A 25,115-nucleotide genomic window follows, 5' to 3' on the forward strand; every position below is an offset into this window, starting at 1 on the left:
CCTGGCTGCAAAAGTGGGAATATTGAGGGAAGAGAGCGCCCCCCCCCCTCCCACCCCGGACAACTTTTTATTCCTCGTGTAGCTCATTTAAATATCACCCCCTCCCCAAAAACAAGAGAAGAAAGAAGAATTGCCATAAAAGAAAAGTGCCACCTCCTTTTTCCTTCCTCCCGCCTTCCTTTCAAGCAGGGAGACCCAATCAAGCGCGCATCTCATCGATTCATAAGAACTAAAAAAGAAGAGGAGCGCGTGCACGTGCGGGGGTGGGGGGAACACTGATGGACCCCTTGTTCCTCACATAACCTCCCTCTTCAGCCTTATCATCATCTGGATTTGAGTTTTTGTCTGGGGGTGTGTACATTTTTTGGGTGGGTGGGGGGCTTTGAACACCTGGAGGGACACACACACACACACACACACGCTCCTCGTGGTGGCTCGGGTCCAGTTCAAGTAAGTGCGCGTGCGCGCAGTGGTTGTTGTGATAAACGTCGGGGGCGGGGGTGGGTGGATGGGGGGCGTGGGGGTTGAGTGACAGGGAGACGGGGGAGAGACAGAGCCGCGTTACGTGCCGCCCATCATCAGCCTCGTAGAGGTTCAAGTGTCGAGGAGGCTCCACGCGCCCCGTCCGCCCCCCGTTTTCTGTTTATTTTCTCCCCTTTTTGCGCACTTTTGACTGACACCCGTCGTTTGATTGTGTCCCCTCAAGCGCGCCTGTTGCAGAAGATCACGCACGCACGCACGCACGGACGGACGGACGCGCGCGCGCACGCTCACGGAGGGGAACCGTTTAACCTCCACGGCACCGAAGCGGCGACACGCAGCCAAGCCGCGCCGATCGAGACATCAGCCAGCCCGGAGAAGCAAGAGAGGAAGGACGCCCCCACCCCTGGTTCTCCGCTACCTCCTTTTTTTTTTTTTTTTTTGGGTCGACCCGCACACGCTCCATCGATGCGGGAGTCCTGAGCGACCGACCGACCGAGCGAGCGAGCGAGCGCCGACGAAGGGGGGGGAAAGTGTAGCCCGCGGGAAGCCTCGCATCAGCGGGGCCGCAGAGGAAGCGCCTTCCCCGGGGTCGGACACGCCGACATGCCGCGGAGGAAGCAGCAAGCGCCGCGGCGCGCCTCAGGTACGCACCGGCTCGCTGGCTTGCTCTCGCACGGTCGTTTGTGCGCGTGTGTGTGTGTGTGTGCGTGCGTGTCTCGCCCACGCACCCGACTATCATTTACTTACTTTTCAAGGAGATTGAGGGGAATCCGTTTGGACTTACTGATTTCTTTGAGTTGAATGAGGTCTTCTTTTTAATTCAGTGGCATTTTTGGAGCTTAAAAAAAGAGGGAAAATGAGCTCATTTAGCCTTTTGTGGTCGTGTTATTGCAGCATCTCTCACTTTCTAGCAACTTTCAACTGTCTACAGATGAATTTTAAAATCGCAAAATTGGCTAAGCAACTACTTGGTTGTCTTTGAAAGAGAGTTGACTTTGCACTGAATTAAAGTCTCAGTTCAAAACACACCTATTTGACCTCTCCAAAAATTCTCATTTTGTATATTAGTGGAGCTGAAAATGATCCAACCTGAGAAAAGTGGTTTCATCAATATTGAATGGTGTTGCCAACTTTTGGACTTAATTAAAGCCACGCATTGGCTTACAAGTACCAAAATGTTGCTGTCTGCATGGACTTTGGCTGTGCTTGTGTTTTTGTAACATTTGCGCTTACGGTGTGACTTGCTGACAACTTTGGACTAAAGCGTCGTCACATATTGCCTTCAGAAGAGACTCGCAAACGAGGTGTTCGAAAGAGAAGTTGCAAATGGCTTTGTCAACTTTGAGTGACGTTAAAGCCGCAAATTGCATTTGAAAGACACGATTTGGCCACTCTTGTTGTCTAAAAAGCCATCCAACGGCTTTGTCAGTGCGTTGACGTTTCTCTGCGTGTGGGAACCGTCGTCCGTCTCTTTACGTGCCGAGCGGTCCGGGCCAGGACGTAGTCTGCCCTTCAGTCCGGTAGAAGATGGAGCTCTCTCGTGTGAGGCCGCTGACCTGGATGGAAGCCGACCGAGTATAGCAAAAGTCCATCTGGGGAGCGTTGTGGTCAAAATGAGCTCAATGCGGCTGTTCGGGTCTCTTTTGGCTGCCTTTCCCACAACACAAATAAAAGTATGGGAACGATAGCAGCAGATGAAGATTTACAAAAAAGAAAAACATGAGAGGTGGTCGCCGTGTCACTTCCTGACCATTCCGGACAAGATGTGAAAAAAATGGACAGAAATTAACTTTGACAAATTCACACAAAATGGTGTTCATTCATGTCTCTTTTTGGGGTCTTTATGTTCATAGTCAAGTGATGTGAGCCACCTTTGACAAATTTTGACAAAAGTGACAGCTGCCTGTTGCCCAAAAAAGCATAAACACACACGTACACTCACACACACGCACGCACACACACACACACACACACACACACACGCTTGACAGCACATTTTTTTGTAAGTCATGTGTTTATTTTTTTGAACTTGTCACTTGTTTTTATAGTTTCTTGTCAATTTTATTTCATTTTGCCACATTGCGTTCATTCTATTTTTCAAGCATGTGTATTTTTTTATTTAATATTATGCCAATCGTTTATTGCCAGCTTTCATGCATTCCAGTTAATTAAAAATAATTAATGCATGAATTGTAATATTTCACTCGGGGCCCACTCGCCCTACTTCCATCCATCTCGGCACATTCTATTTTTTTATGATTTTCCTTTTTTTTTTTACACAAACTGTAGTCTCCAAAACACACACGCACGCACACACACATGCGCACACGTAATTACATATGTGCAGCGGTGCATGTACACACGGCATGCTGCAGTGATTTTACACTACACGTAAACAAGCATGCAACACTTTTGGCGCACGCACACACACACACACACACACACACGCAGGCAGGCAGGCAGGCAGTTGTGAGAGTGGTAGAGTATTGAGTATTAGGCTAATCGCGAGGCGGAACGCTGGCTTGCTCCGTCGGAGAGACTTTGCTTCATATTTGATTTAATTGTCTGCCCTCTGACAGCCACATTCATCAATGGTCCTAATGGTCAATCACGCACACACCGAGCAGAGGACCTCGCATGATGGCAGCGTTTTAGGGCTAATGGACGCGACAGACGGACGCACGGACGGCCGGATGATCATTCTCTGGCCCATGAACATTTGATGAAGATCACTTGGACATTTGGGCGAGAAATGTGTCGAAAAGAGGACTTTTGAAGCCAACTGAGCCGAGCGCTTTGACATACAACAATCTTTCTCGGGTGGAAATTGTGAGGCGTAAAATAGCCGGAAATGCCTCCAAATGAATTTTGAACGATCGGGAGCCGCAACAAAGGCAGGCTAGGCTAACGGCTAGTCAATATACAAGCAGCCGCTAACCTGAGTGCGTCATGGCTGACTCAAATTGCTGACACCCATGTCACTCACCAGCTCATTCAATCCTTACACATTCAAAGTCACACACACTACAATGTACACTTTGAACACTTTTGGCCACCACAGTGGACAAACAATAAACTAATAAATGCATATTTTGTTATGTATGTTTGATTCTAAAACTATTTGATAGGCCTATTTTGAACCCAACTAGCTCAACTCATATTTTTTTGCCCTGATGCAGAAAAATGACAGTTTGAAATGAATCTACTGGTAATGTGGAGGGATTTACATTCCATAAAGTTGCTAATGGCCGGGTCTTCATGATATCACCGTCCATATGTATCAGGGATACATACAAAGTCGGTCCATCCGTCTGTCTGTCCAAGTCTGGCCTTCTTGCGGCCGGCCGGCTGGCCGGCCAGCCGGCTGTTTTTAAAGCGCGTGGTCAGGAAGCGTAGAAAGCCAGCAGATTGATTGCGGGAGTTAGGTCAGGACGGCAAAGTGATTGTCCTTGATTGCACATTTGAACGATGCGGTGTATGATCAGCGTGGCGCCAGTCAACCATCACGCAGCTTCGACGGAGATGGGCTGGAAAATCAGGTTAAAGGTTGGCCCGAAAACTCCCCCACGGGCCCCCAGCGCCGCCTAGCAATTTTTGTACTAGCAGGTAGGACCAGGCTTTGAGAGGTCCCACGCTCACCATTGTGCTCATTGTTTGAGTCAGGGGAAAAAAAGACGAGCAGTTTTCCTAAAGTTAGTTGCCAGGACTTTACTCTTTGGGCCCTGTTGGATTTTTACAAGGTCCTGCTGAGTAGAGTTTCTGGTGACTAGCGGTCGTCCTTCATGACACAAAGTCGTAGTAGATTGAGTCGTGAGGTACCATCTCGCGGTCACTCATTCAAAGTTTCGAAGTGGACGACTAGCGCTGCCCAAATGGGTTTGGACCTGGTTCTGATGGTGGTGGCAAAGCGGCTGATATTTGTCATGTGGGCGCATGTACGTGTGTGTGTGTGTGTGTGTGTGGGTGTATGTGTGTGTATGTGTGGGTGTGTGCTAAATCGCAGCAGCGAGAGATTAATCATGCTGCATGCGCCTTAGCAATGCAACTCGTATCAGAGCATTAAACACACACGCACACACACACACGCACAAGCACGCACACAAGTTGTGCGTCTTGATATAATGCCTCGTAGACGAAGGCCTCCCCTTTCCCCGTTGTGCCAATGTAGTGTTTAATTTGCGCCCCGCGTCCACGTCGGGCGCCGCTAATGAAACACGTAAACATAATGAAGCTAATTAACCTTGTTTAAAGCAGCTTGGGATAATTATTGTCTTAATTAAGAGAGTAAAAATGCCTTGAAAAGCACCAGCGTTTTCTTTTTCTTTTTAACGAGCAGCCATGCTGCTCGTGGTTGTCGTTAGCTGTGATGTCATTAAAAGCCACGTCGCGCGTCCTTTGCTGATGATGACAAGCAATTGAAATGGCTCCATTTCTTAGCAATATTGTTCCTGCAATGAAATGGACTTTTTGAAGGCGATAATCTACTCAAAAGTATCTATCTTGATCGTGCTGGGTTTTTTTCGCTCGAGGTTGTGGCACTTTTGGAACTTTTGGGGCGGAGTCTGCATGACTGAATATATGTATCTGATTGTGTGCTCCCTAAATTTGCTTCCTGGGAAACAAAAACAGACTGGACGGCAATACAAGAACTTTGGGTTAGGGCATTTTTGGGAAGGAGGTCCAGGATGTTTGGGGTTATGCTCTGCAGTACGATTGGATTAAAAGTTTTTACTTTCCAAAGTTGAGCTCCTGGGAGTTTGTTTTTTTGTAAGCAGTCCAGGCTGATGTTTGGAATTTTGAACAAATCTGACTCTGTCCTTTTTAGTTGGAGGAACTGAAAAATTGAGCAGGTTCGTTATCTTTTGAAAAAAGTCTTCAAATGTGGTTCTGGGTTCAGATTTCAGCTTGGATGATTTGAATTCCAGGAATGAAAAGAATTTTTGTCTAAATGTCATTGTTAATGTATTGGTACATAAAAAAGAACTTTGAAGATGGGGATTGAGTCTGCAGTCCTGAGCCTCACACTTTAATGATGCCCTTCCTAGGAAATCACAGTGTCCCATCACTGGCGAGATTTTCTTTAGGTACCATTGTACAGGGAGGGAGGTTTGTTTGGGAAAGGCGGGTATGTGCCCCCCCCTTCCCGTCCTTCCTTCAGGATAAGTGGCTGACGGTTTCTAAGCACGCTTCCCTTCCCTCTCCCCTCTGCGTCGAATCCATTATGTTGACAGCTGTCAATTAGAGGCGCCTTGGTCTGCCTTGGTTCCACGTTCTCGCCGCCGCTTGACGCTGTCACTTGCTCTCCCGCGTTGGCCTCGGGCACCGTCACCATCAGCGGCAACAGCCAACAGTCAATAGCTGACACATCAGCGCTCATTCCTTAAATTGGCTCACGAGATGGCCCGCCCGCCCGCACTCCGCTTTGCTTCTCCTCCCCCATGGAGAGCGTTTGGCCAGAGGATGCCGTACTTTCAAATGTGGCGGAATGTTTTGATGAGTTCAATAATTATTGTCTTTACACCCTGCCCAAACAAGGTGCAATTTTCATTATAGTTCGTTTTTATTTTATTTGGAATTTCTTTCTCTTACTTTGTTTGCTTATTTTTACCGATTTCAATTTTTAACAAACCCTTTGCTCTATTTACTTTTTGTGTTAGTTCTAGTTTGATATGTATTGACTATTTATCAAGTGCAAAATAAAAAATAAAGTCACTGCGTTGTGTAGAAAGGAAAAAAAGGACAATTTTCTAAAGACGGTTGGACCATCTTTTTTCTGTTCAGCACCACAGAAATAAACTTTTTTTTTTTTAAATGACCCCAAAGCTCATGTATGACTTTATGAACATTTCTGATATAATTGCAGTATTTACATTTAATTTTATTCCGCGGCCCAAAATTTTTCAGTTCAATTTTAGTTCTTATATTAGGTTTCTTTGTAACCTTGGTCAAGGTATAATGAAAGCGATGCCATATCTGATCAAAGTGGCCTTATGTTTTCAACAGTGTTTCAAAAAGTCTTTCATTTTATCAGAATGGGATCAAAAACGTCCTTAAAAATTCAAAGATACTTTAAAAGTCTACAAAAAAAGTCCTGGAATATATTACATTGGATTAAAGTGGTTTAAACGGACCCCCTCAAATTAAAAAAAATATTAAGAACGTCTTCCAATTCAAACAAGGTGATTTTGAAAATGTCTTCAAAAAGTCTTAGGTCACCAAATTCAGTCTTAGGTTTGAACAAAGTGACAGGTTTTATCAAGGTGTCATTAAAAATAATAAAGTCTTTCACGTTCTCAAATTTGGTCAGTATAATTGAAACAAACAAACGTAATATTCGTTATTGTTAAAAATTATTGGGAAAAAAAACTCGTGTGCAGACAAGATTGACTTGAGCATTTTAGCATTTTTGTCATTCAAGTGTTTAAACAATACAGATACATTAAAATGTTCCATTTTTTACATCCTTAATTGTCGTGCATTTTTGAAAGCATGTTTAAGTGTGTGCGATTGTGTGTGTGTGTGTGTGTGTGTGTGTGTGTGTGTGTGTGTGTGTGTGTGTGTGTGTGTGTGTGTGTGAAGCGAGCGTAATCAAAGTTAGCCCGGGCTGACATCCTTCTCAAGCTGACAGCAGCTTCCTCTCCTCATACACACACACTCGACAAACATTCTCCCTCCTCATTTTGTGCGGTGATGACTTTCAGATGCTCGCCAGCGTACGTGTTGTTGCGCAAAACGCAACCAAGAGGTGGCGCTCTCGTAGGATGCGAAAAGATGATGTGCTTTATGCCACCTGTCAGCTTCGCTTACAACACGTTCCTGAGTTCCTTATCTGGGAGTCCTTTTTTATTTTGACATTAAAATCCCTGCTCTGTCGTTTCTTTTTGGGAGTTTGAGATTCCATTTGACGCTTTTAAGCTCATTTTGGATTTTTGGCGGACGTTTTGGTCAAACCTACAGTACCATGGTCTAATGCTTGCTAAAAACAGAAAAAGCTCAAAACAAACTCTCTGGTGAGAAGGGAGTCTACTTTTTCATTTGGTAGACTCGATGCTCGACATTTCACAAACACAAATGATCAAATCAACCAACAACTATCTTGACAAGCACCGAATCAGTGGAAATGTTCTGTCTTCTGAATTCAGTCTCTCAAGTTCAGCAATAAATATTCTGTGATTACTTCATGAAAGCAGACTGTTTACCTGAATCAAACATCTGCTTTTAATTTGTAACACAATGAGTGTTACAGTATTTTTGCGACAAAGCACATGAAATCCAAAGGGACTAAATCAAAGTACTCAAAGTAGCAAGCGCGAGGACAACATCTTGCGTGACAACTACTGACAGGAACGGCGACAGCTAAACCAAAGAACGCACCCAGACCAGGGAACTAAATAGAAGCTAACTGACGAGGCAATAGGGAACACTTGGCCAAGACACGACTGGCTGAGGAATCTGATTGGCTGATGCCAGAGCAGCCTTCACCTGCTCAGGTGAAACTAACAAAAAGGACTCAAGACACAAGGTCCATAACAAATTTGAAACAAAAACACTCATCATGACACTAAGCATCTTAGAACTGACGCAAATGTATGATTTGGTGGACATTTCATCCTGTTTCGGTAGTCTCGAGGAGCATCGCTGCTCGGTGTCGCTGGCGCAGATGTAGCAAACATCTGCAGTGAGCAGTTCAAGAGGGGCAGAAATGTGTCCGAGGACACGCACGTGTCGCCTCCCCCCTTTCTCCCCTCCGTTCGGTTTCATTAGCTGACTGGCAGGGTGGCACTTCTCAAGCTCATTAGCGGGCCAGGATTTATGGCGCGGCGGCGGCGGAGGAGGAAAAGGAGGAAAAGGCATCTGTCAATAATTGCGGGGAGCGGCCACTCCCGTCTTTGCCGCCTTTGAAAGCTCATTAGTATGCGCTTATCAGCCACAAAGATCAAAAACATTACTCAGCCCCGCACACACACCCGCAGAGCGAGCCAGCTAGCTAGCGACCTTAATTAGCCACGGGCACCCTCGGAAATGCCGCTGCACACGCGGCTTCTTGTAGCTGGCTGCTCGGGGTTGTCTACGGGTGCGCTTGAGCTTGAGGGCCTTTCCAGTGATGCCTTTCTTACAAAAGTGTGTCAGGTTGGGTGTAGGGAGGCAACATTTAGAAAACATGCGATAGCTGGCTAGCTAGCTAGCTAACATCGCTAGATCGATAGCTAGATAGCTAGCTAGCTCGATAGCTAGCTTGACAGACAGACAGACAGACAGACAGACAGACAGACAGATAGATAGATAGATAGATAGATAGATAGATAGATAGATAGATAGATAGATAGATAGATAGATAGATAGATAGATAGATAGATAGATAGATAGGCTTCTCATTGGACAGGAAAGGGTGTACATCAAAGCCAACTCAGGGGTTCGGTCAGGTTGCATGAAACCGTGTTGGAACGCGGCCATTTTGTCTTTTATTTGCAGGCCGGAAGCAAACTTATTCTTTTTGTTCATCTTGGTCTCCTCACTTTGCTGTGATCCTTCATTTCCTCTCTTTGTTCTGACCCTGACTATCCTCGCTTCCTGCCTCTGTGTACACACATACACTGAGTGTGTGTGTTCGGTGTGTGTGTGTGTGTGTCTGTGTGCGTGCTCGTTGGTAGCTCGGGTTACAGCTCTGTAGCCGTCCAGTCTAAATAATAGTGCGGTGATGAATGGCAGCGTCGCATTCATATCCATCAACGGGCCCTTTTTTGTTGAGGAGCATCCATTTTGTGTTGAATCTGGGGGGAAAATGTGTGTGTGTGCGTGTGTGTGTGCACCAGGGTTATAAGTTTTCATTGTAGTTAGTTTTTATTGCATTTTGACTTTTAGTTTGGGGGGGGAAATGCTTCATTTTAGTTTGTTTAGGTTAGGGTTAGTTTGGGGGGGAAAATGCTTCATTTGAGTTTGTTTGTGTTTTGTAGGTTTGGTCATGGTTTATTTATTTTTGCCTGCATATTGTACATTTTTAAATATAGTTGAGTGCAAGATACGTAAAAACAGGTCAACTGCAATTCGCGACCACTGTTTGACTTCCCTTATTCTTTACGGCAGTGCGGTAATACCAAAATAAATACGTTTAAAAATCAACCCAAAAAAACATTCGCATTTCTGAAACGGCACCCCAGCAAGTTTAGCTCAGATTCAGAAAGTCGCTCGGGTACCATGTTTGTAAAAGTCAGTGTTATTTACCGCCTTTCATAAAATATTGATAGATTTGACGGATGTTTGGAATGAACCGAAATCTGCGGAAAACTACAATTTCTGTAAAAACAAGTATCCAGAAGAAGTCATTCTGGCCCAATAAATCACCAAGCTATAAACCCCCCAGATTTTATTGCAGCCATGAAACTTTAAATCACGTTTCAGCACAATGGCAAAATGGAGTTAGCCCACTCCACTTCCCAGTGGCTCGGATTTTCTGAGTGGGAATATGTTTGTACGTATATATATTCCTTCAAGTAAGCTAAGAACCATTTCAGAAGTGTTCCATTCATTCCCAGCCAAGTTTCCAGCCTGTCCAACGGCATACGATGATGGTCGTTTCAGCGCTAATATAGTCCCAGGACACAATAGTCGCAAATGTCTGTTAGCCAATGAGCTAACGGTTACTGCGTAGTTGTAAGCTAGCATGACATTACAGGACAAGAATGTAATGAGTACATTTGTGACTGCCTTCCCTTCTTGCATTTCACCTTTTCCATGAATGCAAAATATCTTTGTATGCAGATATGAGCTGCAATCCATTTACACGCATGTTGCTACATCTCAGCAGATAGTGTTTTTTTTTTTTTTTTTTTGTGCATCCCCCTCCCATGTCGTGCAGATGTGCTGATTTACGTTTGCTGGCGCTCATCCATCATCAACGGGTTGCTAGGCGATTACGGGCGGCAGCTGTTTGCATTTGACGGCGACAGAGGGGCCGTCAGTCAAGGCTTTTTCACCCGCGCCCCGATAATTAATCAAACGGCGGGAGAAAGATAATTAAAAAGATAGCCGGGTTAAGGCGGCCCATTTGGGTTTGTGGCAGCTCTGGCGCGTGTGACACCTGCAACCGTCGAGACTCACGGGGACGGACGGAAGGACGGACGGACGGACGCCAGGCAGGCAGGCAGGCAGGCAGGCAGGCGTGAGTGCTGATAAAAGAGCTTGCACTCACATGCAGGCTCCTTCATTAGCGGCGCACGAGGAGAGAAAAGCAGCCAGAGCGGCCAGAACTTGTTCACTGTTGACCGCCCACTCCATCAAAGCCACCGCTTTAATGTCAAGCACACCGAGGCCGCTTTCGTCCACACGCAAATGTTTTTTTGGTCTCGCTAAAAGAACACTTGTGTGAAATGTGATTCAGCGTACTTGTGTGAAGAGGAAAAAAAATGGAGCTCATCTCAAATGTTTTGGATTCAAGTTAGGTTTCAAGGCAGTGCTGAGGATTTGTTGGAGATGCTTTGAAGACAAGGCGGTGGGGATTCCATCTGAAGGTTCCAAGACAGGTTGAGCATTTCAAACCGTGTCAGGCCGGTTTTAAAGTTTGTTTTGAAATTTGGGCTTCGGGCCTAGATTAGGGTTCTGAGATCATTTTGGGCTCAAAAACCTGGATCGGGGCTCCCAAGTTTTAAGATGAGGTCAGCGTGTCAAAGCTTGAGAGTGGTGTAAAAGATTGAAATGAAAATGTCGTAGTATGTGTTGATTGTCCGTTCTATTGTCCGATAATTGTCATTTTCATTTGTGTTGTCTGCTCCAATATTTCATTGTGGCAGTCTGGTGTCCAACTCTCACATGCAGCCCCCCCCCCCCCGACACGTTCCTGCAAAAGCCAAATGTGGATCGTCATTGCATTTTCAGACCTAAATGATTATTTTGCCACTAAAAGTCCCTCCTGGCCTTGTTTTATAGTTGGAGGCGTCACAAAGACCAGCTCAAATTTGCGATCCTTAAAGATCAAGTCTCAAGTCATTTTCATAGAAAAATACTCGAAGTATCGCAGCAACTCAATCCATCCATAGACAAATGGTAACAAATTGCAATGTGGATTGATTTTCTCTCAAAAAAACGCTCGCACATTTGAAAGAGCGCCGCATGTGTCTTCAATCGGGTCAGAATGCACACCTTCTTTCCCTGCTGAGTCGTGTCGTGTGTGTGTGTGTGCGTGTGTGTGTGTAGAACCCGGAGCGAGCCCGCGGGCTGAATGAGTGCAGCAGAGAAAAGGTACAAAGCAAAAAAATAAATAAAAAATGTTAAAAGCTCACTGATGTTGGGCGTCTGCCTCGAAAGTTGCTGCGCTCGCCGCTGGCCACACGCACAGACGCACACACACGTGTGTAGAGGGCTTGTGTGGCTTTAACGTGCGGTGAGGGCAAAATGTAGATTCTCGCCACCCACGTCACTCGCCTCTTAAAGTCACAGATACTACATCTTTCTTTTTGCTGATTAATTGATTTTGATTTCTTTTCTTTTTGTGTTGTGCCAACAGGGCAGAGGGGGCAAGTTGCTGTAAAAGTTTGGCTGTTCTGTGCCACGAAAGCAGCTTAGCTGCATGCTAATCAGCCTTTGTTTGGATTTGACACGCCAAGGGATTGTGTGGCGTGAAATGTTTGCAAACAGCTGTTGTCGAAAAAGAGATTTCACTTGATGCCAAACAGGCTACAGTAATCGACCCTCCGTCATCCTCTATAATCCTGCTTTTTATGTCTATAGAAAGTGGTGGCTTAAATTGAAATTTTTGGCCGCCAATATTGATGGATATTGTGCACTAAGTTTGTTCATTTCGGGGGGGGGGGGGGGGAAATCAGGATTTGGTTGGTATAAACACATCGGGAGATCGGTACACCGGTTGTACAATCATTTGCTAAATTCTACGTGTTGAAATGCGGATAAGGTGATTTTAAATAAGGTGTTTTTATTTTGCAGAGGTGTTTGAAATGTGTCGCTTGGCTTCAAACGTTGGGCAAGGTCTGTTCTATGCTGCAAAATAAACACGAATCATTTCCATTACCCGTGAAACACACTTTGGAGAGTTGTTGGGAGTCGTCGTGGCGCCCACGCTTTTTTAAAAGAAGCGGCTGTCTCGTAAATTCAGCTCTCATGTTATCTTTTCGCACACGTGTAAGACATTTGAACAAATCGCTCAACATCCTGTCGGCCGTGGCGTGCGTGGCCTTTTGGTCTTCCGCCACATTTGTTTCAAATGAGTGTCAAGTGACGGCCGGCGGCCGGCCTTCAAGCTAACATGCTAATGTTTGGAATATCTCTATCTCTAGCTATCGAGCTATCGAGCTAGCGAGTTATCTATCTAGTTAGCGAGCTATCTAGCTCGCTAGCTGGTATTGAGCGTAACTTTAGCGCAAAAAGTACAATGGCATTGGTGACGCGTGGCAAGGAATGAGGAATTATGGACTAATATCACTCGCTAAGGTTTTTTCCCTTTGCTGTAACATTACACACACACACACACACCAAAACATTCTGCTGGCAAGCTCTACTTCAAAGAATACATCATTTACAACAACCTATAAACCAAGAAGAACTGCTGGAGGGAGCTGATCAGTCGACACACAAAACAGGTGAAAAGTAAAACCTGATCATGACAATATATTGGCACTTTTTTTTGGGACATTCTCTCCACGCTTGGCTGTGTGTTGGCTTCTTCCACTCACACCGTTATAGCAGCTGGACACTCACTACTTTAGACATCTACAAACGCTGCCAGGGGTGTGTTGACTTTTGTGACGTGCGTGTGTTAGCAGATGTGGTGTATTTTTGGGCCCCAAAGTCAGTGGTTTACTGTTGGTCCCGAGTTGTTATGCTTGTAGTTACTATGACGACCGAGGGTTACGTCATCGGTTCGCGACTGGGCTTTATTTTCACCACATCTAATATGATGTCATACAAGTTATAGTAAATAAAAGCGTAACCATCAGTAAGAATTGGTGTTACCATGACAACAATTTTCTTTCATTTGACCATTCCGTTTTACCATTTTGAAAATATCTTTATTGGATTATATACATTTTATGTAGAAATGTCTTGCCGTTTTTATTCCATTTCTTTTTATTTTAGAGTTTAATTTTCATTTGTATATCTTTTTATTTTAATTTTGATTAGTGGTTCTATGAAAATCTAATATATTTCTATATATAGTTGATCTTTCTATAGATTTTATCTAGACTTTTTTTTATTGCCCATTTTGTTTTTGTATTCATTTTATGTTGCTGTATTTTTGGCCGATACAGTGTGATGACTGGCCAGAGGAATTTTTGAACTGTTGGATTTTTTGGCAAACGACAGTAACCTTGTGCACGCAAACATGTATGGAAACACACGTAAAAGGAAACTATTGATCCTAAAAACACCACTCTGTGTGTGATTTTGTTTGTGTTTGTGTGTGCGTGCGTGTGTGTGTGTGTGTGTGTGTGTGTGTGTGTGTGTGTGTGTGTGTGTGTGTGTGTGTGTGTGTGTGTGTGTGTGTGTGTGTGTGTGTGCTTGGCGTACAAGCACATTGGCTTTTTTTTATGAGTTTAATAAATCACCTTTGTTGTCAATCAAGCAGCGGTGAATAATTGGATGCGTCTGCGGCCCGGCGTGATGGATTATAAATCATTCCAGATTAAATTAAAAGATAATGCGCAATTTTAATGGTTTGTGTTTTGCATTCTAAATTGCCTCCAAGCGCCCCGGCCTTTATTGCCTCCCCCCCTTCCGTATTTCCTCCGTAATGTTGCGCCCCTTTATTTTTTTTGTAAAATGTATTTATTTTATTGCTCCCAATCTTCACTTGGCCGCCTCTATTTTGCCATTTGTATATGCACATAATCGCACATTTGATTAGATGGCGATAATCTGAGTGGAAGCAGAGACCTCCGCCAATCTTGTTTGAATCCAATCATTAACAGTAATATGTCCTCATTTACGTAAATTGGTACTCTTCATTTGGTGCAAATCTCGTGCGGCTTCACCGTCTGAACTCCGTGGTTTTCGTGATAGAAAATTCTTTCCGAATTTTACGTCCGTATCTTTGTAAATGTTCTTGGTATGTCATCTTTTAATCAATGCAATATAAATATAAAAGAAAATGTGGACAAGATTACGTCCAAACTTGATTGAAATTAGTTTGGGATAATTAGCATGCTAACATGTTAGCAAACCCTTCACCTCAAGTTACAAGGTATCATTCGTTTTTGTTTGTTTTTGTCAACAAAAGGTCATAAAAAAAACAGCTTGTGATACCGAGCAAGTTTTCCTTGGCGGAGGTAGCGTGAGCAAAGTCATAAAGCGCGATTTCCCGTCCATTAGCGTGTGGAAGGCGAGCGCGGCGTTCCCGTAATGGCCTCCACTGCTTGCTTGACGGGCCCGTAAAGTGATCCTGTCACTTTATTTACGTGGCGCGCTGATTTACTGGGAGGCAGGCAGACAGGCGCGCTCCCGAGATGGGATGACATCTTTTGATCAGCACTGTCCAAACAGATCACCATACGCACGCACACGCCGAGTGCGTGTCAGGACGTGTGTGTGTGTCCACACTTCCTGTTTGGCTGCATGTTGTTGCTGCGAGTGTTTAAGCAGAAAAAAAGTGCTTTGGTGAGAAAATGCCTCAAAAGCCAAGCCGTTGTTAATTGTTACGATGTTGGCCGTCACCATGACAACCATATTTACAGTGGCTATAAAAAGTCTACACACCCCTGTTCAGGCTTCTAAAAGCAAAAGAGGGAAAAGAGTTGGCGACATCACACACACACACACACACACACACTGATAGCTGACTAATTTGTCAAATGACAACGATTAAGCGTTATCGATTCTCGCGTTCAATGAAGTTCATCATCACGAGGAGGGGATGGCGTTCAAGGATCTCGTCAAGTGGCAGACTTGCCTGTTCAATTATTATCATTGATATTATTCTTATTTTGTTGCCGTGAAACTGATACTGATCATTGCTGCATCATTGAAGCTTGTCCCGATTGATGATTATGACATTATGATTGATATCTTTTCAAATGATTTGCTTTGGTGTCATAGCCTGCTCGCTTTTTGAAATAACAATCATATTAGTCTTGTTGTTTTTCATTCCTATTCGTTCGTCTGATTTAACAGTTGTTTAATGGATTTATTGTTCGTAACAAATAAGAGTAACATTTTTGACTACATTCGTTTTAGAAAGGGATTACTTATATTTACAGTTGTCATAAGTCATACAGTAAAAATAGCCAACATATTGTTGACGTTTAGCCAAAGGAGGCTCGCAAGCCGCACTCCCTCCTGTAGATAAAAGTCATTCTTCGCTCAGCACGACGCTTTTGCTGCTAATTAAAACAGAACCTGCATGCTGGCCCGGGTGTGCATATTCCTCGTCAAGTGTGTGTGTGTGTGTGTGTGTGTGTGTGTGTGTGTGTGTGCGCTCGTGTGTTGAAATGATCGCACTATCTGAGGTCATAGCGGTGTGAGGCTCACAACATGGATGTCGGCCACAAGCCTCGTGGATCACGTTTTTGCGTGTGTGTGTAGCCTCGACGTTGACTTAAGTCCAAAACTGGGATCCATCCTCATTTGCCCTTCCTATATTTGAAAGATTTTCCCGTAGACACGAATAGAGAAAGATGCTCAAGGTAAAGGCAAAGTCTTTGCTTTGTACCATTTGGAAGCAGCATAACAGCTAAGTGCTGACACAGCAAGTTTGCTACAAAGCATTTCTCAGCGATTGTCATCGACTTATTTTGAAGTCCCAGGATGTGCTGTTTTCAGCCCAATTTGTCCTATAGTGTCCCTTAAAGTTCCAGTTCATGATGTCCCACGAAGTCCCACAATGACTCGCGACGATCATTTGGCCGAGCAGACATGCAGAGAGCGTCTCGCACGGGGAGGTGATCAGCGTGAGTGCAAGTTCTCAAGCACAGTTCATCAATGACTTTCATCACAGATTGGCCACAAAATGACACATTAGGCATCCAGCTGTGTTTTCAGGCCTTGCTGGAGGTCATCATCAATCTCTTCTGGATGTTTGCCTCATGTTGACGATTTTTCCCATCACGATGGCTGTTGAGCTGTCACGCTAGCAGCTGCTTGTCGGCAAACAAACGCGTCAAGCAAATGACGCACACTCGTCATTTCATTTAAGCCGTGCGTTTGTTTCGACCGCTCGCCACGGCAGGTGCTCGCACATCGGCCTCGCCGGCTTCGGCCTCGCCGGCTTTGCGCTCGTCTCCGGTAAACAGCTGTTGTTCGGCAACAGATGGCCGATGTGCCCGCCGAAAGACGGGAGGCGCTCAAAGAATGACATACGGACGAGGGAGTTAAATATGGCATCAAAACACACCACGGACTTTCACACAGATTCTGCAAAATAGCCACAACTGATTTTTACACGATGCTAATGCGATGCTAGCAAGTGCCACACATTTGTCTCAATCATCTTTCGTGTGCTAGGTGTGGAAGAACACTGGCTACGTCTGTGAGATCAACTTTTGATGTTGCATCGCTTGGGGTTTGAGATCAGCATCGATTTTGCTCTCAAAATCTTGGCTTGTCGTGTCCATTGCGGGGGAGGGGAGATGCTAACAAAGTTGGATGATGGGCAGGTGTGAGTCGGTAGTAGAACGTGTGTGTCGCGTGACTAAGTTTCGAATTTTTGTCTTCGTCACGCAGCTACAGAATAGCTTTGTCGTCGTAACGCGAGTCATCACGGTCGTGTCGTTTCTTAGCTGGCTAGTTGAGTCAATGGCGCTAAGCTTTCCAGCAATAAAATTGATTGTGCGTTGTGCTTTTTAATCATCTTGTGATCTTCCATCCCTCCGATAGATTCCCACGTTCATCGGCGTGCTTTCATTCGTCTTGATTTTTCCTTGCCGCGCTTCTTAAACGGAAGCTATTTTCTTCTAAATTGAAAGCCCGAAGCGCACACGCGCTCCCTGGCTGGCTGGCCCGCCGGCTAAACTGTAAATAATAACGCCAAAGTTTTTCTAATCTCTGGTAATTGAAGCAAATGGCTTTTTGCGTGGCGGCGGCGGCGGCGGCGGAGGCACGGAGATTTGTCGCACGTAACATTCATTTTTATTTACGAGGCGAGCTGAGCGGCGTAATGAGTGAGGAGGCACGCTTAATTGAAACGGCGAGGGTGTCTGTTCGGGAAAGCATTAGAGGCGGCCCACGTATTAATTGACAGACAGGAAGTGCCGTCTCCGAGGTTGATACAAGTAATTTATTACTTCTGAAACCGCCGCCGCCGCCGCAACGTGCTTCATTAATTTCAAATTTAGTTTTAATTTCAAGCTGTTGCCCCTTGAGAGGAAGAAGAAGAAGGTGGCGAGTGATGTTTGATCACCCCCCCACCCCTGCTTCTCTTGCCGCCCGCTAATGCTCTCCAGCGCAGAACAAAGATGGGATTCCGAGTGTCGCAAGCCTTTGTCACGAGGAATAGTCCGCCAGTAAAATAGGACGACGGGGGATGAACTTGACCTTGTGTTTGCGAGAAGAAAAAAAAACTGTGGTACAACATATGCCAAGCATCATTTCTAACAAATGTTCCTTTTTGCTTCCTCGTAGCATACGTCCCCGAGGACGAGAAGGAAGCGGCGCTGCTGGATAACGATCTGGAGGGAGAGGACTCAGCGCCGGAAGCCGAGGAACCCGCCGCCAAGTTCCTTTGCCGGGACGGTAATGACGGACTGGGGTCTGGACACGACCTCCGTGACTCGCCCACCGCCGCCGACTTCTCCGGCCAAGAGATGGACAGCGAGTCTCACCAGAGCGAATCTAGTGACGGATTGTCGGACTTTGAGAGCCCGCCGCTCAAAACAGAGGAGGACATTCTCCTTTTTAAAGACCCAGCCAGTGTTCTGTCGCTGTCCTCCGCAGCCATGACGGCGGCGGACAACGCCGCCACCCCGGGCAGCGGCGATGAAGCCGTGCTTTCGGCCTCCGTGCTTTCCAGCTCCAGCTCGGTGGCTGACAGTCTGGAGAAGATGAAGGCCATCTACACCTCTTTCTTGACCAACTCCTACTGGTCTAGCCTAAATCTAAACCTGAGCCAGCCGCCACAGGAGAAGCCCCCTCGCAGCCACAGTAGCAGCAGTAGCAGCAGTAGTAGCAGCAGCTGCGGTAGCGGCGGATACGACTGGCACCAGACAGCCGTCGCCAAAACCCTTCAGCAGGCCTCACAGAACCACCAGAACCGACTGGCCTTGACCCAGCACCCCTCGGCGACCCTGTCGGCGCAGTCTGCCGAGCCGAGCCTCTTTAGCACCGTGCAGCTCTACCGCCAGAGCTCCAAACTCTACGGCTCCATCTTCACCGGTGCCAGCAAGTTCCGCTGTAAAGACTGCAGCGGCGCCTACGACACCCTGGTGGAGCTCACGGTGCACATGAACGAGACCGGACACTACCGGGACGACAACCACGAGGTGGACAGCGAGGGCACCAAGCGCTGGTCCAAACCTCGGAAGCGCTCCTTGCTCGAGATGGAAGGAAAGGAGGATGCGCAGAAGGTTCTCAAGTGCATGTACTGCGGACACTCCTTTGAGTCCCTCCAGGATTTAAGTGTCCACATGATTAAGACCAAACACTACCAAAAAGTGCCTCTGAAGGAGCCCGTGACTCCGGTGGCAGCTAAGATCATTTCGGCTCGGAAAAGAGCCCCCGTGGAGCTGGACGTCCCCAGCTCTCCGGACTCCAATGGAGGGGCCACGCCCAAACCGGCCTGCCTGGCTGATGCCAATGAGCTTCTCCAGAGGACGGCCCACCCCTACATCACGCCCAACAACCGCTACGGGCACCAGAACGGCGCCAGCTACGCCTGGCAGTTTGAGTCACGCAAGTCCCAAATCCTCAAATGCATGGAGTGCGGCAGCTCGCATGACACCCTGCAGGAGCTCACCGCCCATATGATGGTGACCGGACACTTTATCAAAGTCACCAACTCTGCAATCAAGAGGGGCAAACCTATCGTGGAGACGGTGCCCAGTCCGGCATCCACGCCGACCGTAGAAGAGAAAGTCCAGTCGGTTCCCTTGGCCGCCACCACCTTCTCGCCGCCGCCGCCACCCGCCCCGGCTCCTCCTCCCCCTCCCACCAGCGTCTCGCCTGCCGCCATGGCAGTGGAGATCAAAAAGGAGGAGAAAGAAGAGGAATGTACTAAAGACTCCTTTGTTAACACAAACTCAAACAAGATGTCAGGAATTGAGGAGGAAACTGAGGAGAAGTTTGACATCTCGTCAAAGTACACATATCTGACAGAGGAAGATCTGGACGCGAGTCCCAAAGGAGGTCTGGACATCCTCAAGTCATTGGAGAACACGGTGACCTCCGCCATCAACAAAGCCCAGAACGGAGCTCCGAGCTGGGGAGGCTACCCGAGCATCCACGCCGCCTACCAGCTCCCCAACATCATGAAGCTCTCTCTCGGGAACTCGGGAAAGAACTCTCCAGTAAAGTACATGTTCCCTGGGGCCGAGATCCTGTCGCCCGGCGGCAAAAAACAGACGCTGGTGTCTCCTCCCAATTGCCAAACATCGCCGTTTTCCAAAAACAACTTTCACGCCATGGAGGAGCTTGTAAAGAAGGTGACGGAGAAAGTGGCAAAAGTAGAGGAGAAGATGAGGGAACCGGCAGGCGTGGCGAGGTGTTCCCCCATGAGAACCACGCCGTCACCGTGCCGCAGTGAGGCAGATGACTCTCCGAGAGGGGACTCTCCGAAGGACACCAAAAGAGGAGGCTGTAAAACTCCCCCCGACAATGTGACAAGCGGAGCAAACCACAAGGAGACTAACGGAGACGGCAGTGCGAGGGAACCCACGGAGAACGGCGTGGCCTCGCCTCAGCCCGGGTCCCTCTGCGGCAGCACGGCCATCATCACCGACCATCCGCCCCCGGAGCAGCCCTTCGTCAACCCGCTGAGCGCCCTGCAGTCGGTCATGAACGCCCACCTGGGCAAGGCCGCCAAGCCCGCCCTGCCCTCTCTGGACCCCATGAGTATGCTCTTCAAGATGAGCAACAGCCTGGCCGAGAAGGCAGCGGTGGCGGCATCCACGCCGCCCGCCCAGGCCAAGAAATCCGCCAGCGACCACCACCTGGATCGCTACTTCTACCAGCCGAACCTCAGCGGCAATGACCAACCGATGGATCTCACCAAAGGCAAGCACGCCGACAAAAGCGTGTCGCCTTCCCCCACGGTGGCCATGACCAAAGCCTCTGCCGCCGTCGCCTCCTTCATGTCCTCATCCCCCCTGAAGGAGAATGCCCTGTCTGACATCTCTGACATGCTGAGGAACCTCACGGAGAGCCAGGCCATCTCCAAGGCCTCCACGCCCACCAGCTTGTCGGAGCGCTCCGACGTGGAGGGCGCCACCCAGGAGGAAGCGGAGGAGGTGTCGCCGGCTCAGAAGCGCAAAGGCCGCCAGTCCAACTGGAACCCGCAGCACCTCCTCATCCTGCAGGCCCAGTTCGCCTCCAGCCTGAGGCAAACCGCCGACGGCAAGTACATGATGTCGGACCTGAGCCCGCAGGAGAGGATGCACATCTCCCGCTTCACCGGCCTCTCAATGACCACCATCTCCCACTGGCTGGCCAACGTCAAGTACCAGTTGCGCAGGACCGGCGGCACCAAGTTCCTGAAGAACCTGGACTCGGGCCACCCGGTGTTCTTCTGCAGCGACTGCGCCTCGCAGATCCGCTCCCCGTCCACCTACGTCAGCCACCTGGAGGCGCACCTTGGCTTCAGGCTGCGGGACCTGGCCAAGCTCTCCGGAGAGCAGCTCTTGGGTCAGATCTCCCAGCGGCGCCTCCACAAAGGACTCTCTGACAAACTCCTGGCCCATTTGCATCCGTCCAGCCGCCCTTTGCCCTCGTCCCTGCCGTCCTTTCCCGTGACCCTGCCCTCGTCCTTGCCCGCACCCGATTCGGCGGCTGCGGCGGCCTCCCCCAACGGCGATGAGGACGAGGGGGGCGCTGCGGCGGCGCACCAGTGCAAACTGTGCAACCGGACTTTTGCTAGCAAGCACGCCGTCAAACTGCACCTCAGCAAGACTCACGGGAAGTCCCCAGAGGACCACCTCATGTACGTTTGCGAGCTGGACAAACAGTAGCGCGGATGACGTGACTTTACCCGACTTGACCGTACTCGGATTCAGGACAGGCTGCCAAATAAAGGACAGCTGAGAGATTTCTTTTTTTTTTTTGGTCTCGATTTCCTGTGTTGGAGGCACAGAACGTTATGCAAACCTCCAAATATGAGCCCCGAGACACAAGATAGGAAGGTTGGAAAAAAGAAAAAAAAAAAAATCTTACAAATGTTGTAGTGTAAATGAAATTGATTTTGATTTCCACATTACCACATGTGGTAAAATTGCATGCATCAAGAAAAAAACATAACATCTGCTGATTTTTTGGGGGGATATTTTCTTTCAGTCATGTCTTGTTTTTACTCGTATGTACCCATGAGGTTTACGGCTGCACTGGAAAGTCACAAAAATAACGATCAACCTACCAGAATAACGGGGGCAAATAATAGTGTGAGCACAGAGCTGTTATGTTAGGAGACGTAAATATCAAAATGAAAGTGTCAGACTGGAGTTCTTGTCATTTGTGAAAGTTGCGCTAAGCTTTAATTGTAATGCTTCGACTGTATCATTTTCCAATCGCGATGAACACGCCATTCTCTGACTTTATTCTCATCAAATTGCATAATCATTCAGATTTTTTTCCCCCCTCTTGTCAGATTTTTCTAAATGTCAGACTTTTTGTAAGTCAAAATATTTGGATTTTTTTGACATGAAATGATCTCTTTTTTAAAATTGTAAAATTCCAACTTCTTCCATCTCATAAAATGATGACCATTGTTGTAAACCTGATATTTTTTGTCTTGATATTTTTGCCTTCTTCTTTGTCAGAAAATCACAACAAATGTTTTTCAAAAATGTTTTTCAAAAGTTTAATGATCCCGTTTATTTTGTCATAATTTGTTTCATCCCATAAAAATCTGAAAATAACAGCCTCTCTCTCTCTCAGCATCCCGCCTTGTAAAAATAGTGACTTTTGTTTTACTGCAATGAAGTTTTTTGGGTTTTTTTCTTTCATAATTGGACTTGTAGCTTTCAGTGTGGCCCTACTGCTCTGTGTAAACAAATGCACTTCAAATGCTAACTTTTACCCTCTGAGTGCCGAAAAGGGAGAAAAAAAAAATTATTACACATTGTCACCCATTTGTCTTCATTGTTATAAGGCGGGGCAAAACATTGTGTGATTGTTCAGGGACCTCCTTTTCTTCAGGTCTGTGTAAAATATGTAAATATATATAAATATATAAAACATGACGTATTAATTCCTGTTTAAATTATACATCCTTCCTATATTTTTTAATTTAAAGAAAAGAAACAGAAGAAGAATGACTGCTGGTGCACAGTAAACAAAGACATTAATGACATTGTTTTGCACAAGACTTGTTTTTTATACGTGTGTTATTTAATCAAATGATGAAAAATAAAAAAAGGGAAGGAAACTTTTTTTTTAAACGGCATCATTCTGACTGGAAGTAAAAGTCATGCTCAAAGGGTTGAAAAGTCTTTTTAATCACCTTACACATGGGAAAAAAATTGGGGCGAGGGGTAGACGTCACTTTGTCATTTTCTTATTTATAAGCATTTTGGTTGACTCGGCCGTGTGGCCACAATGCAGCTTTATCTTTGTGGATTTGAAGGGGGGGGGGGGGGATGTGACGGGTAACCATGGTTACGCTGCATTCACAACCCTCCTCACTAATTGGCGTGTAAATACAAAGTGTAAAATACGAAGCATGTAAAGAGCACACGCACAAGCGCGCTGTCCTTTTCTTTCTCAATGTTGTTGTACTTGACAATGGAAACATTCACATTGTTATTATTACGATCATTATGAGAACATTGTTTTCTACCGCAGCATTAAAAAAATGAACCTGTTTTTTTGCACCTATGGTTTGTGACTGCTTTGTTTTCACTTAAGTGTTGTGGACACAGCCAAACACACAACAGCAACTATCAAAATAGTTTCAAATTTAAAATAAGAAAGAAAAGAATATGAAATATTTTTTTACAAATTACACAGGTGTATTTTTTCTATGAAAACACATGCCACAAAAAGATGTTTAATAGTGTGTTGTTTTAGTTGATGCAATTCAGATTTTTTTTTTTTTTTTACTCAAAAACATATGCTGTATAATATTGTTGATAATACTGTAGATGAACTGCAAAACATACAGAAAGCCTGGACACACACGCGCACGTACGTAGAGCTGTGTGTAAGGACTTCATTTGCAGTGACAAGGTGTGACAGTGTGTGAAAATGTCAGGCGTCATATTTAAAGCTCTCATTAGCCTCAAAGAAACCAGGCACTAAATTCAACTCTATTTCTCTCTCGTGCGCCCAAACGGTTTCAAATGTGAAATAAAAGCCAGCATCCTCACCAGAGTTGCTCATTATTCAACGCGTGCGTCCAGGCCGCTCCAGATGTGTTTTGTTCCTTGAAGGTAGCTGGAACACATTTTGCACAGATCAACCAATCCAAAAATTCATTCTGGACAGACGTAAATGGCAGCAAGAACATAATCAAATAGAAAAGAATCAAACAGTTGGTGCACCATTATTAATTGATCATTTTTGGATGAGCATTATTCAAAAGCAAACGCACAAAGAAAATGACAACAATTCAACATGATTCCTCTTCTTCTCTTTGGTTGTAGAAGAAGTGGAAGAGAAATGTATGGGCATTAACATCTCGATTGTGTCTTTTTTTGGGGGGGGGGGGGAGCGGCATGCATGGAAACACATGGCTTTCTTTTGTAGCCACACAATGCCGCACTCAGAAAAGGCTGGACCGGCTGGGTTGCACATCCAGATAGCTTCATCCCAGGTGTGTGTGTGTGTGTGTATGTGGTGATGCTGGGAATACAAGGCGCTCACAATGGAAGCAGACAGCATGACTAAATAAAAGCCAGCTCTACAAGCAACTGCACAAAAGACATGAGAAGCGTCCATTTCGCTACGTCCTCATTGGCTCACCTGCACACACACATACACACGCGCGCACAGGAAGCAGGACATTTGGAATAAACTCCGGCAATTCCGTTGAGAAGCCTGCACGTTCCAATTGCTGTGATGTCAAACATGGAAATGGATAGAATGTTCCTATTTTCATGAGGTGAGTTCTTTTAGTTTCAAGGGGAAATGGAACTATGCATTTCCAGAAATGTTTGATAAATTGGAATGGATTAAAATTGATCAATATTATCGTCAATATCTTACCTCCCACTTTGCCCGTCGGTGAGTTTCATAATTTGTGTTTTTTTTGTTGACTTTGTTTTGATTCGCTTTAGTTTTGTTCCATGTTGTGTCATGCTTTATGCGCGTCTACTCGTTCTGTTTCGGTTTTCACCTGTTCCCGTCAGCCATTTTCTTTGAGACGACCAATCAGCTTGCACCTTGTCCAGGTGTGCCTGGTCGTCTCGTCGGGTTGCTTGTATATATGTCTCCTCATCTCTTGTCTTGTCTTGCAAAGCCGAAAATGGAGCAGGACGTTTGGAAAGGTCGCCGAGCAATTCCGGTAAGAAGCAGAACACGCAAAGAAGATGAACAAATTTGTTGCAAGT

At 46.2% G+C, this 25,115-nt stretch overlaps 1 protein-coding gene across 2 annotated transcripts; it reads left to right on the plus strand.

Annotated features, from left to right (window-relative positions):
* Positions 1–360: 360 nt before the first annotated feature.
* Positions 361–22,000, plus strand: tshz3b (teashirt zinc finger homeobox 3b). Of its 2 annotated transcripts, XM_037246960.1 has the most exons (3): positions 361–450; positions 707–1,126; positions 18,046–21,955. In XM_037246960.1, the coding sequence occupies exons 2-3, from the start codon at positions 1,087–1,089 to the stop codon at positions 21,579–21,581; spliced, it is 3,576 nt and encodes a 1,191-aa protein (XP_037102855.1). In that variant the 5' UTR covers positions 361–450; positions 707–1,086; the 3' UTR covers positions 21,582–21,955. The 2 variants fall into 2 exon arrangements, with proteins under 2 accessions (XP_037102855.1, XP_037102854.1); XM_037246959.1 differs by lacking the exon at positions 361–450 and having other exon boundaries at positions 506–1,126; positions 18,046–22,000.
* The last annotated feature ends 3,115 nt before the right edge of the window (positions 22,001–25,115 follow it).

This window comes from Syngnathus acus, chromosome 3 (assembly GCF_901709675.1).
Source record: "Syngnathus acus chromosome 3, fSynAcu1.2, whole genome shotgun sequence".
In the NCBI taxonomy this organism is placed as follows: Eukaryota; Metazoa; Chordata; class Actinopteri; order Syngnathiformes; family Syngnathidae; genus Syngnathus; species Syngnathus acus.

Coding starts and splice junctions, on each gene's coding strand:
- tshz3b (XM_037246960.1), top strand. CDS start 1,087: ATGCCGCGGAGGAAGCAGCAAGCGCCGCGGCGCGCCTCAG. Junction 1,127..18,045: donor AGCGCCGCGGCGCGCCTCAG/GTACGCACCGGC, acceptor GCTTCCTCGTAG/CATACGTCCCCGAGGACGAG.